Here is a 13,190-nt window from a genome sequence, read left to right as displayed (position 1 = left end):
ATCAGATTGGCCTAGTGAGACGTGGGTGGTGCTGTGGGTTAAACCACAGAGCCTAGGGCTTGCCGATCAGAAGGTCGGCGGTTCGAATCCCCGTGATGGGGTGAGCTCCCGTTGCTCTGTCCCTGCTCCTGCCCACCTAGCAGTTTGAAAGCACGTCAAAGTGCAAGTAGATAAATAGGTACTGCTCTGGCGGGAAGGTAAACGGCGTTTCCGTGCGCTGCTCTGGTTCACCAGAAGTGGCTTAGTCATGCTGGCCACATGGCCCAGAAACTGTACGTCGGCTCCCTCGGCCAATAAAGCAAGATGAGTGCCCCAACCCCAGAGTTGGTCACGATTGGACCTAATGGACCTTTAGCTATCAGATTGGCCTAGGATTTAAATATGTGATGTTGTAGAACACTATGGATAAAAGTCAAAATGAAAAGAAAGAAAGATGTTAATGGACCAAGTAAATTTTATGTGAAAATAGTTTTGGAAAACTGCTATAATGACTTATATGGAAACTCAGCCAGGGGGATTCGAGGAAATCACCCAACAATGACAAACAAAAGTGGAAATATTATAGTTAGGATACATGTTTGTTTGTTTTTTGATGGGGTTTTTTTGTTTATGTTTGTGGATATGTTTGTTATAAATTTGGAAAACTAGTAAAAAAAATTGAAAAAAACAAATGGATGTGAGGCAAAAATGTTAACCTTCCTTCCCCAATTAACAACTGTCCTCCACCCAGACAAGTGAGAGGCATGAGTGTGAAGCAAGGCAGACAGGTAGCCTGGGGAAAGTTCTGCAAACCCGATTGAGAGCCCCGGAGAGCCACACCCGGACCCTAGACCTAAGGCTCCCCACCCCCTGAGGTTTGTGCTACAAACTGGGCTTTTAGCACTGCAGCTCCAGCCGTCTGGAATAAGGATGTGTGAAGAGCTTCGTTTTGCTTGAGTAACATGAAATGAACACCGCTGACGGCCGCACCCCCAGCATGTGATTTCGAAGGGGAGGGGGAAAAAAGACAGGAGATTGAGAAAGAAGGAAGACGAAAACCTTTTATAAATGTTACTGTCTGTCATCTCCCCCCCCCCCCCAGTGTAACCGCGGTATGTTTATCTACAGTTATCTACAAATATCTACAGATTATCTACACTCTTTGCAGATATGACTCTTTGGTTGAGTTGAATATTCCGGCCCCCCCAACCCCACCCCACCCTTCACTTTACACTGCAACTATCAAGAAGAGAAGAGAAAAAGAACACACGCACACACCACAAATTGCATAATTGCTGAAAGGAAGAAAATAATATTAATAATAACAATAAATATACCAATGTCATGAAAGACTTGACCCAAAGCTTTGGCACTAATCCACGTAATTGGGGAGAAAACCCTTCCAATAATTTGGAAATAAGAGTGACAAAAGCAAAAGCTCTCATAGAGGGGGAAGGGAGGTTCTTTGGTGATGGGCGGGTGATACACAGAATTGTAGAATGCTAGGGTCATAAGGGACACCCCTCCCAAAGGGCTATCTAGTCCAAACTCCCTACAATGCAGGAATCACACAACATAAACCTGCAGCCTTGGCCAGCCTGACTCCCTCCATCTGTTTCAGACTACAACTCCCATCAGCAGAACTGTGCTATCTGGGGCTGATGGGATTTGTAGTCTGAAGCCGATAGAGGCGGTCAGGGGGCAATGATTGCAATTGTCCAACTCAAACTCGGCCCTCCAGATGATTTGAGACTACAATTCCCATCATCCCTGACCACTGGTCCTGCTAGCTAGGGATCATGGGAGTTGTAGGCCAAAAACATATGGAGGGCCCAGGTTGAGGAAGCCTGCAATAGTCCATCAGCCATCTTCTTAAGGGCAGTGCTTGACAACATGGTTTAGTCCAGCCCTTGAAAGAATGCACAATTACCCCTACACTTTCTTTAAAGGATCCCTTTTTGCTCAACACATTGCGATTGAACCAGACTTTCTTGCAGCAGGAAAATAATAATATATAATTAACTAGAACACATCTGCTTTCGTCCGTGACTCTTCCGAGCGCTGCTAAAGCCTTCCAAAAGCAGAGTTCTCACTGCAGTAGTAACACTGTATATCCGGGGAAAGAGGGAGGAGGCAGGAGAAGCTCCCTTGAAGGAGATCAAGGAGCAACTTGCAGAATCTGGGGTGCAGAGGCACGAAGTCGCACTCAGAGCTTGGGTATGTTTAGGCTAGAGGTGGGTCATGATTGCTGTTGTGCATATGAGATAGATATGCCAAGTTGAAGATAGATAAGCCTGTATCAGGGATGATCAGAGCACTAGGGGGAACAGTGTTAGAACGTCTGCTTGGCATGCAGAAGGTCCCAGGTTCAGTCCCCGGCATGTCCTGGTAGGGCTGGGAGAGGACCTTGCCTGGAACCCTGGATAGACACTGCCAGCTGGGAGTAGACAATATTGAACTCTGAACTCCAGAGAACTGTTGCCTGAGTCCCTTTCAGAAAGCCCACACTTAAGGCATTAATTGTCCCCATCCTGTTGCCCCTGCCCCCCCCCAACCACTGGTAAACTAAGTGATAGACACCCACTGATCATAGGTGATTTATTTAGCTGTGCTAGCAAAGCATTTCCGGGGAAGGCATAGCTCAGTGGCAGAGCCTGGGGTACAGAAATTTCCATTCCCTGCATCTCCAGGCAGAGAAGCCCTGGAAAGCTGCTGCCAGCCTGTGCAGGCAATACTGTGTCCAATAGACTAAGGGTCCAACTTGGAATATAGTGGTGTCGTATGTTGCCAAGAGCTGTGAACGGACCTTCTTGCAATGACCCCCCCCCAAAAAAAAAATCCCCTTTAAAGCCCATCTATGTCAGACGAGCCACCTCCGCTTCTTACATCAAGTTTAAAGAGTACACCTAAGAAAGTAGGTGGTGCTGTGGTCTAAACCACAGAGCCTAGGGCTTGCTGATCAGAAGGTTGGCGGTTCGAATCCCCACGATGGGGTGAGCTCCCATTACTCGGTCCCTGCTCCTGCCCACCTAGCAGTTCGAAAGCACGTCAAAGTGCAAGTAGATAAATAGGTACCACTCCGGCGGGAAGGTAAACGGCGTTTCCGTGCACTGCTCTGGTTCGCCAGAAGCATCTTAGTCATGCTGGCCACATGACCCGGAAGCTGTCTGTGGACAAACGCCGGCTCCCTCGGCCTATAGAGCGAGATGAGCGTGCAACGCCAGAGTCGTCTGCGAGTGGACCTAAAGGTCAGGGGTCCCTTTACCTTTAAGAAAGTAATAAGCAAAGGCTGGTGCCCATTGGGGCTGGTAGGGGAAAGGGCAGGGAGGCCAACAGTAGGTGGCACCAGAGCCGGCAGTGGGAGGAGCCAACTCATTCTGGTTTTGTCCTTACCGAGCTAGGGGACTTGATGCAAGGCAGCTTCTAGGAAGGTCAGAGAGTCCGACTGCTCCTTCAAAGAAGAGCAGGAGCATGGGACAACAGACCACTGCTAAATTTTGAAAGCCAAAACTCTGCACACTTTGTCAGATAAAGTGGAATGGAAGCAGTGATCTCCAGCCCACCGAAGCAATAAATGTATTCGCCTTTAAGGCATTGCAAGCCTTGGTTCTGTTTGTGCTGCAATGAATGCTGTCCTCCTCCGGAAGGGTCAGTAACGCAGTGGCAGAGGGAGGGGGGCATGCGGGGCGGACAGGTTCAACCCCTGGCAACTCCAGGTAGGTCCAAGAGAGACTTATTCTGCCTGATGCTCCAGAGAGCCACTGCCAGTCAGTGTAGGACCAATAGCCTGACTCAGTAAAAAGGCAATTTCGTATAACTGGGGCGAGAGCTGAACCAGAGATGCAGTGGTGCAAGGCATGCTATTCCTGCAAAGGGTTGCAGGATCAGTCTCCAGCATCTCTAGGTTAGAGCTGGGAATGGTTCCTCTCTGAATCCCTGGGGGGCAGCTGCCAGTCAGCGCAGACAGTACTAAGCGTGATGAGCCAGTAAGGCAGCAAGGGTCATTGCTCCACGGGAGAGAATCTCCTGTGCATGCAGAAAGTCCCATGTTGAATGCCAGGTTCTCCCCAGGTAGGGCTGGGACAGAGCCCTGGCTGAATCCCTGGAGAGCCTCTGCCAGCCAGTGCAGACAATATTGAGCTGGATAGACTAATGTCCTGGCTCCTTATAAGGCATCTTCTTGTTAGGGTTAGGGACATAATTCAGTGGTTGAGTATCTGCCTTGCATGCAGAGCATCTCAGGCCCAATCCAAATTGGTGGAGAGCTGCTGCCAGCCAGTGTGGACCACCAACCTGGTTCCTTCCAGGCGTTTTGCACCACACTACCTGCCAGCACGCGAGACAAGAAATAAATAAAATAAATGTAACGGCCAGCGTGCAAGGACCTCCTGTTAGGGTCCAGAAATGGTTCCAACCATCATTTTTGGCCGGGGGCGTTTGGAACAGGACAGGACAGCTGCTTCAGAACAGACTGGTCCCATCAAGGTCTACTAGTCAAGGTGGCTGTGATCTGCCTCTGTTGTTGGAGGCAGCACGCCTCTGAGTATCAGCTTCCGAGACTCGGAAGTGGGGAGAGCCCTGTTGCACCCAGGTCCTTCTCTGCGGCTTCCAGGGGTGTCACAAAGAGGATGATGACTTGGTTGGCCATTGGCCTGATCCCATCAGAGCTCCTTGTATCTGAACCCACCGGAGGGACCCTCTCGGTCATTCTTAAGGTCAGACACAGCTCTGGTCAAGTCTGCGGAGTCTCCTTTGTTGTTGCAGCTACGTGGGGAGACTGAAACTTCCTTTCCCTGCTCTCTGCTATGTGATGGGGGGTGGGGGAGGACCCAACAGCAGCCCATGAACCCAAGTGTTATGTTTTGATTCTGCTCAAAGTCTTCACTACAGCTTCCTTGTCTAAAAATTGCCTTTGGGGAAAGAAGCACAAACTGGGCTATTCAGTCGTGAGTACCACTTTAGGGGTGCGGGGGTCAGTTATTTACGTTTATTGCCTGCCTTTCCTCCCAAACTAGCCCACACGCTGCAAGAAGGTCAGACGTGTGCATGTGCCCACACACACTTGTGTAACTTCTCTGGTTCGTCTGACAAGTGTGTCAAAATAAAATATCTAGACAACCCAGCGATAGCCTCTGGTGTCGAGCAGTAGGGGGTTAGCCCCACAGCTCAGAACAAATCTGACCACCACTGCACACAAATAGTAACAAAGGAGATGTTGGCATTTGTGTGATTTAGTCCAACTCCCTCTCTCTCTCTCTGTCCCCCAGCAAAAATGGAGGTGTTGTCTATAAAGCTAACACCCATTTGCATGAGTGCAATACCCAGCTTACACGATCCATGATTCAGCCGGCACATGTACCTGCTCTCTGCCATTGAAAGGAAGCTCTTGAGCTAGGTCCATCTATGCCATGTATCTTCAGCTAATGGGTGGGAACCCACTATTGGGTACCAGCCTGGTCCCATGTGGGTCACAACAGGAGCACAACCACCAAATGCACATTTGGGTTAAAAGTGGGTCCTGGATCTGAAAAGGTTGGCGATAACTGATCTAGGCAATTAATATTGCCTAGGACTCGGACAGATGTATGGAAGTGGGAGCTGGACCATAAAGAAGGCTGATTGCCGAAGAATTGATGCTTTTGAATTATGGTGCTGGAGGAGACTCTTGAGAGTCCCATGGACTGCAAGAAGATCAAACCTATCCATTCTGAAGGAAATCAGCCCTGAGTGCTAACTGAAGAAGAAGAAGAAGAGGAGGAGGAGGAGTTTGGATTTGATATCCCGCCTTTCACTCCCTTTAAGGAGTCTCAAAGCGGCTAACATTCTCCTTTCCCTTCCTCCCCCACAACAAACACTCTGTGAGGTGAGTGGGGCTGAGAGACTTCAAAGAAGTGTGACTGGCCCAAGGTCACCCAGCAGCTGCATGTGGAGGAGCGGAGACGCGAACCCAGTTCCCCAGATTACGAGACTATCGCTCTTAACCACTACACCACACTGCAAGGACAGATCGTGAAGCTGAGGCTCCAGTACTTTGGCCACCTCATGAGAAGAGAAGACTCCCTGGAAAAGACCCTGATGTTGGGAAAGATGGAGGGCACAAGGAGAAGGGGACCGCAGAGGACGAGATGGTGGGACAGTGTTCTTGAAGCTACCAGCATGAGTTTGACCAAACTGCGGGAGGCAGTAGAAGACAGGAGTGCCTGGCGTGCTCTGGTCCATGGGGTCACGAAGAGTCTGACACGACCAAACGACTAAACAAACAAAACAAGCTTCCTTATACTGAGTCATCAGGTCCATCTAGCTTAGTATTGTCTACACTGACTGGCAGGGGCTCTCTGAGGTTTCAAGCAGAGGACGTACCCAGCTTTACTTGGAGATGACGAGGACCTTTTCTATGCAAAGACAGATGCTCTGCCACTGAGCCAAAAACCTTAAACTGCAGACAACTTCTAAGGATACTCCCATGCGGACAAAATCAGAAGCAGTATCTTGATGCATAATCATCAGTCTCAGCAGTGCCCTAAGCCTGGCAAAAAGATTGTGTACATAATTCAAAAATACTTGCAGTTCTGAAAGTCTCAACATAAGCACCCCTTTTGAGTAGTCATGCAATGATTCTGATGGACCTTACAGAAGAAACCCACCTTTGCATACACTGGAAACCCTGTGAGTACGTATCACAGAAGTGCTTCTGGTGGGCTCAGCTTTGCCACTCCAAGGGCTCCCTGGGCTGTATCCAATGCCGGTCCTACTCAGAGAAGGCCCACTGGAATCAATGGGCCCAAGCTAGCCGTGCCCATTGATTTCAGTCCTCTCACAAGGACTAGCGCTGGATACAAACCTATGTATGGCTTGGGACTATGGTTGAATGGGTTGAGATGCATTCTGTTCTCACAGTGACCGACCAGATGCCCATGGGAAACTCCCAGGCAGGATCCGAGCACAAGAGAGCTCTCCCCTCCTGAGGTCTCCAACAAATGGTACCATGAGCATTCAGGGCCCGTGCAACAGATGACAAATAGAGGCCACTCTTGGTGTTGAAACCAGACACATGCCAGAACAGCAAGCACTTTAAAACTGCCATGCCAGCTGCAAGGGGCCTGATCCAGCTACATTTTTGCACTAGTGGTAGCCAGCACAATGAGTCCCACTAGTGCAGCGGTTCTCAACCTGTGGGTCCCCAGATGTTGTTGGACTACAAATCCCATCATCCCTGGCCACTGGTCATGCTGGCTAGGCATGATGGGAGTTGTAGTCCAACAACATCTGGGGACCCACTAGTGAAATGGGACTTTCCCCATCCTTTCCTGCTCATGTACGCCCAACCCCCCAATCAAATCTGCTCGGGAGGATTGGGAGAATACCCCAGAGCACGATGTGAGGGGACGAGAGGGGAGGTTGCTCCATCCAGCAAAAGCAGAAGTCATTGTACTGACGGAACGGTCATCTTAGTGTGACACTGAATTCCACCCAAGGTCCACAGATGCTCAACTCACCTGTAGGACATGCAGGCCTGCTGCACACCAGTACTCTACCTGCAACAGAAAGGTCCTGGACCATGACCAACTATTTGCCCATGTATCCCAGCATTGTCTACACCAGGCATGGCCAAACTCGGCCTTCCAGCTGTTTTGGGACTACAACTCCCATCATCCCTAGCTAACAGGACCAGTGGTCAGGGATGATGGGAATTGTAGTCCCAAAACAGCTGGAGGGCCAAGTTTGGCCATGCCTGGTCTAGACTGACCAGCAGCAGCTCACCAGGGTCTCGGAGGTAGAGGCTTTCCCGATAATCTGCCCTCTGATCTGAGATGCAACCTGGGGGCCATCTGCACTGAATCATGGTCCTTCCCCACTGTTACACTGACTGATGGATTTGCACCTGCCTTCCCCAATGCCCTCCAGATGTCCTGGACTAATTCTCCTGTCCGTGCCAAGGCTGATGGGAGTTGTAGTCCAAATCACTTAGAGCACACCAGGTTGGGGAAGTCTGCCATCTACCTAGATCAGCTGACAGATAAACCTTGTCACCTACCTTAGAGCGGTAAGGTAGGCAAGCTAAAATTCAGGCAAAAATAAAAACTGAGCTGTTCTGATGCTCACGCTTTAGGTCCACAGCCGTGTCGGCACGATCACCTGACCTACCTGCACAGTGGCAGTGCTGTAAGTAGTATTCAGCAAGCACTCTGAGCAGGTAAACAACTGCATAAACACTAAAAGGTTATTATGATGACAGCAGCAGCGAGGGCAACAGAACAACATATGGCTTCATTTATAAAGCAAAGGGATGAAAGTGCAGCTGCCAATCACTGTGTCGGGGGACGGGACGAGAACGGTGGTGCCCTCCAAGCAGGGCGGCAGGCGGTGCAAAATGCTCCGAGTAAAGTCCCAACCTCCATCCATCCATCCATCACGCATGTCAAGAGACTGATCATTTCCTCCTCCGGGACGAGGAAGGAAACCAAGTCATGAAGGACGATTCCAACGTTGCAAGAAGGGATGAGCAGAAAGCGTGTGCAAGAGACAAAGGACCCCCTCATGGAAACAGGGAAGGGTTGTTGTGTTTTTGTGGGGAGGTGAGACAAGGGGATGTTCTTTCGACAAGATAGTGCTTTCTGAAAACTGAGCCGTTCAAACCCATGCAGATAGCCAGTCATATAAGCTAGAGGACCTTGCGTCTCGAAGGTTATCTTGGTCCATAGTCATAGCTGGTGGGAGCTCCTGCGGTGGAATACATGTTGGCCGCAGCGGCAGCTGCTGCAGCGGCAGCCGCCGAATTCATGTGGTGGTGATGGTGGTGGTAACTGTGTCCCCGGATGCTGGGCAAAGGGTAAGGGGCTGGCCTGCTCTTTGCCCCCAGGTAATGGTCGTAGGCAGAGACCGGGTGCTTGTAGGGGTGGTGGTGAAGGGGCTCCGAAGTGGATGGCTCCAGCCGCAGTTCGTGGTGTGGGGGGCTGGGCCGGCTCCCTGCTGGGCTGGTGAGGGGGACCAGACCCCCTCCACCGGGCACAGGGAGCGCCGGGCTCAACACTCGTGACATGAGCTGCTGGTGGGCAGGATCTGCGTGGAGTGGCGTCCCGCCGGCTGCGTCCCTCTCGTATTCCCGACGACTCTCCGCCACATCTGCAGGGGGCGCCAAAGAGGAAGGGGGGGAGAAAAGCACAAGAGTCAGTTGGCTGGCAGGGGGCTTGGAAACTCCAGGTCACCTCCAGGTGCCCATCTAACCTCTAGAGAGGGGACCCATCACTCCAGAGTGAAGCCAGGTAACTCAAGCCGATACAGTTTTAGCCTTTGTAGTGCAAACATGCGCCACTGCAGATAAGAACATAACCTACTGGATCAGGCCAGCAGCCCATCCAGTCTGGCGTCCTGCTCTCACAGTGGCCAACCAGATGGGAAAGCAGCAAGCAGGATTCAAGCACACGATGCCTGTGGTAGAGAAAGGCTGGAAAATATGGCGGAGGCACCCAATTCTGACCTTTTGTCAAGCTACGTCATTAGAAAATAAGGTGTATGGTTGCCCCAGGTGCTTTGGCTTCTAGGCCGTTTTGACACCAGAAGAGGAGTCCTGCCAGATCAAGCTGAACATAGAACAAGCTGAACACATGTAGAACATAGCCATCATGGTGAGCAGCCATTGATTTGTCTAATATCCTTAAGAATGTAAGAGCAGCTTTGGTGGATCAGACCAGTGTGGCCCATCTAGTCCAGAATCCTTTTCTTGCAGTGGCCAACCAGATGTTCTCCGGAAACCCACAAGCGAGACTTTCCCCAGCCTCCTGTGGTTTCTAGCAACTGGTATTTGGAAGTACATTGCCTCCAGCTGCGAAGGTGGAGCATAACCTCCATCACCCCTGACTTGGAAGGAAGAGACATTACATGCGAAGGAGTCTCCTACATATTCCCACTTTGATCTCTCCTCGCTTGCTCAGAGGGGACACATAAACAGGCCACGTCAGCCAGGAAGAGACTACATCGAATGGCAGCAGCCCCCTCACTCGGCAGTGGGACCTCTGCAAGCACCTAACAATGCCAACCTATGGTCCCACGCCTTTTCTTGGAGCTGTGGGCCCAGACACTCAAAGCACTCCAAGTCACCCCAGAGACATGCCCTGTCCCCAGTGCAAAATGGGGTGCGGTGGAGAGATTGAGAATAAGGTGCGCTTTTACAAACAGAAGCGGTTTGCTACTGGTCATGGTTTGTTGGAGGAAAACAAACCACTATTGAAGGAACGTGGGAAGCTACTTCACACTGAGCAGCACCAATTGGTCCATCTAGCCCAGTACTGTCTACACTGACTGACAGCAGCTTTCCAGGGTTTCAGGCAGGGGAATTCCCAATCCTACCTGGAACCTTCTGCCTGTAACGCAGGTGGTCTCCCACTGGGAGCCATGGGACCTTCCTGGTTCAGACACAGTGTTAAACCAGAGATTGTGACCACCTGTTTTGTAGAGGCTTGGTGGAGAGGAGGGTTCTGAACCAAGGAGTGCAGTTATTATTTCTGGATGATTAAAGGAGGAGATTGATATTTTGATTGATTGCTTTGCATGTTCTACTAAGCTCTTCGTGAAGTTTTAGAAATAGCTTCTGCACACCTACACCTACTGAGACGCTGCTCTGTTCCGTGCGACCACGTTTCTTAAACAAAAGGACAGCCCTTTTTGTGTGTGTGTGTACGTTGTTGTTTTTTCTTAGCTCAGTGATCTTAAGTTAACAGAAGGGAGAGGAGGAATGCCAGGGATAGCAGCTCCCCACCCCCCCACCCCGCTCAAATGAAGTGTTTAACATTGTGTTCAGCAGAAATCTGTGCTCCTGGGACAAGGCATTCTGACTGTGATAAATAGAGCTGAGTTGAGTGACAAGTTTGCACACGCTTGAAATTTTTGCAATTGTATAACACTAAACAAATAGAGACTTCTCTTTATTTTAATAGGCCTGGAGTGTGCTGGGGGGAGGGAGGAAAGGCCCCCACCCCCAAGATTCTCTGCGCAACTGTTTACTCTGGGTAATGGAAAAGGAATCAAATAGAGGTGCCTAATGGCTTTGCTAGGGGGGTCCTGCAAGAGGCTAAATACAACTACTGGCGGTTGTGTTTTCTTGCTCCTTCACTTTTGGTTTAAAGAACAAGAAGAGGAGCATGGAAAATGCTCTGCTCAGGTGATTGTTGAGGAGAGTGAAAGCCTCAGAGGTTAAAGAGAAGCCAAACAAAACAAATCCCTAACTAATTTTAAGTCTCAGCATCATAGGCAGGCAATCTGGAAGTAAAACAAATATTCTATCCTCTGGTTTATGTTGTTTCCCTGGGATTTATGTTTATCCTTATAATTATTTTTGAACATTTCAAAACTGAAGTTTGTGTGCCTGCTAATGCACTATACAATTTTAAATAATGCATCTAAGGAAAGGTAAAGGTCAAGGGACCCCTGACCATTAGGTCCAGTCATGGCCAACTCTGGCATTGCAGCGCTCATCTCGCTTTATTGGCCGAGGGAGCCGGCGTACAGCTTCCAGGTCATGTGACCAGCATGACTAAGCCACTTCTGGCAAACCAGAGCAGCTCACGGAAACGCCATTTACCTTCCCGCTGGAGCGGTACCTATTCATCTACTTGCACTTTGACGTGCTTTCGCACTGCTAGGTTGGCAGGAGCAGGGACCGAGCAACGGGAGCTCACCCTGTTGCGGGGATTCGAACCGCTGACCTTCCGATCAGCAAGCCCTAGGCTCTGTGTTTTAGACCACAGTGCCACCCGCGTCCCTTCCACTAAGTATAATGGGACTTAATTCTGAGTAAAATATGCATAGAATCAGGTTGCACAGCTGCAAGCTGTAGATACTTACTTGGAAGTAGGTCCCATTGAACACAGAAGGACTTACTTGTGGGTACACACACATAGGATTGGTCTGCAAATTTAAGAAATAAAATTGGAGGGGCCAAAATTCACTAATCCTTTACATAAAACTGTTGGCATTATTTTGTTTGTCAACTACGCAGGGAACATTTATCAATGGGTGGTTACATGCATCTAATAAATAATAATATCAAACCAACAAATTTGTTCTATGCACATTTTTTTAAAAAAATACTAATTAATAGCCAAAATCAAATCCACCCAAATTCAGATAGTTGCACTGTATCCTGTACATGCCTACTTAGAAGTAAGCTTTATCGGGTTGAATGGGATTTGCCCCCAGGTAAATGAAAATCCCAGACTTCTGAACTGCCGTTCCTTGGATTGCCCTGTTAAGGCCTTACACGGTGCAAATAACACAGTCACAATTGGCTCCAGATTAAAGTATTCATCATTCCTGATATAAATATTTTAAAAACCACAATACCCCACCCTCTGCACTCTGTCTGAAATTGATAGGATCGTTGACATTATTTATCATATCATAAGAAAACCTCAAAGCAGTTTACGATGATATCTATGTATAAAGAAAATGCACAACAAATTTAAAATTAGAGACCAACTATCATTCAGCTAACTATCATGGAATTAAGATGTGCTCTTAATTGTCTGCATAAGTCTAAGGTGGAATAGCAAAAAAGTTATTTGTAGGCATTTGAAGGTGCCTGCAGAGTCTCTGTTTGCAGGGCATTCCATAGTTCTGTACTTAAAGGGAACTCTGAAATGTTTTGCTCAGGCACACAGGGACAATATATCAACCACTAGAATCCCGGGGCCGTATGGGTTATGTGTTCGGGTGCCCTCCCAGACCCCCCCCCTTTAAATTGCAATTCAGCAGGTCTTTGAGTCATTCTCCCCAAAGGCTCGAACTAAATGCAATTGGCAACTCTGTGGCTGGCTTTTAAAGCGTAAATCGCAGAGGCTGGAGTGAGGGAGGGCAATTTGGAATGGGACTCCAGAAGGCAGGTGGAGGGAGGGTGTGATCCAGATTCATTCGCCTCCTGCTCAGGAGCCTGGTTCCCCTTTCCAGCATTTTTTGATAGTGGTCTCTCATCCCTGCAGAGCAGAAGAATTCTGTGCACCTAATACAGAAAGCTTTGCTTGTGGAAACCTGTTTTTCTCAGGCGCATTGAGGCCACTGGATAGAAACTACTGGATTGAGGAAGAGGCAGTGAGCCCCACTTGCTTAAATAGGATAAACAGCCTATTGTGAAGTTTGCCACCTGAGCAAGTAAGTGCTTGGGGTGGTTTCTGCAGCCGTGGGCATTAGCAGCAAAACCCCAGAAGAATAACCAGATC

The 13,190-nt window shown here is 49.2% G+C and overlaps 1 protein-coding gene across 3 annotated transcripts in view; it reads right to left on the bottom strand.

Moving 5' to 3' along the window:
- Positions 1–1,263: 1,263 nt before the first annotated feature.
- The window catches only part of TBX1 (T-box transcription factor 1), a 72,381-nt gene continuing 60,454 nt past the window's right edge, over positions 1,264–13,190 (bottom strand). For 2 of the 3 annotated variants that reach the window (XM_028709895.2, XM_028709893.2), the window contains 2 exons: positions 11,821–11,883; positions 1,264–9,102 (listed from right to left, as the gene is read on the bottom strand). In XM_028709895.2, the coding sequence (XP_028565728.2) occupies positions 8,666–9,102; positions 11,821–11,883 (500 nt within the window). In that variant the 3' untranslated portion in view covers positions 1,264–8,665. The remainder of the gene's footprint in view (positions 9,103–11,820; positions 11,884–13,190) is intronic. The other variant, XM_028709894.2, reaches the window with a different exon arrangement.

This window comes from Podarcis muralis, chromosome 16, assembly GCF_964188315.1.
Source record: "Podarcis muralis chromosome 16, rPodMur119.hap1.1, whole genome shotgun sequence".
Taxonomy (NCBI): Eukaryota; Metazoa; Chordata; class Lepidosauria; order Squamata; family Lacertidae; genus Podarcis; species Podarcis muralis.
Note: the sequence above shows the minus strand (reverse complement) of the source record. Positions and strands in the feature narration are given on the sequence as shown.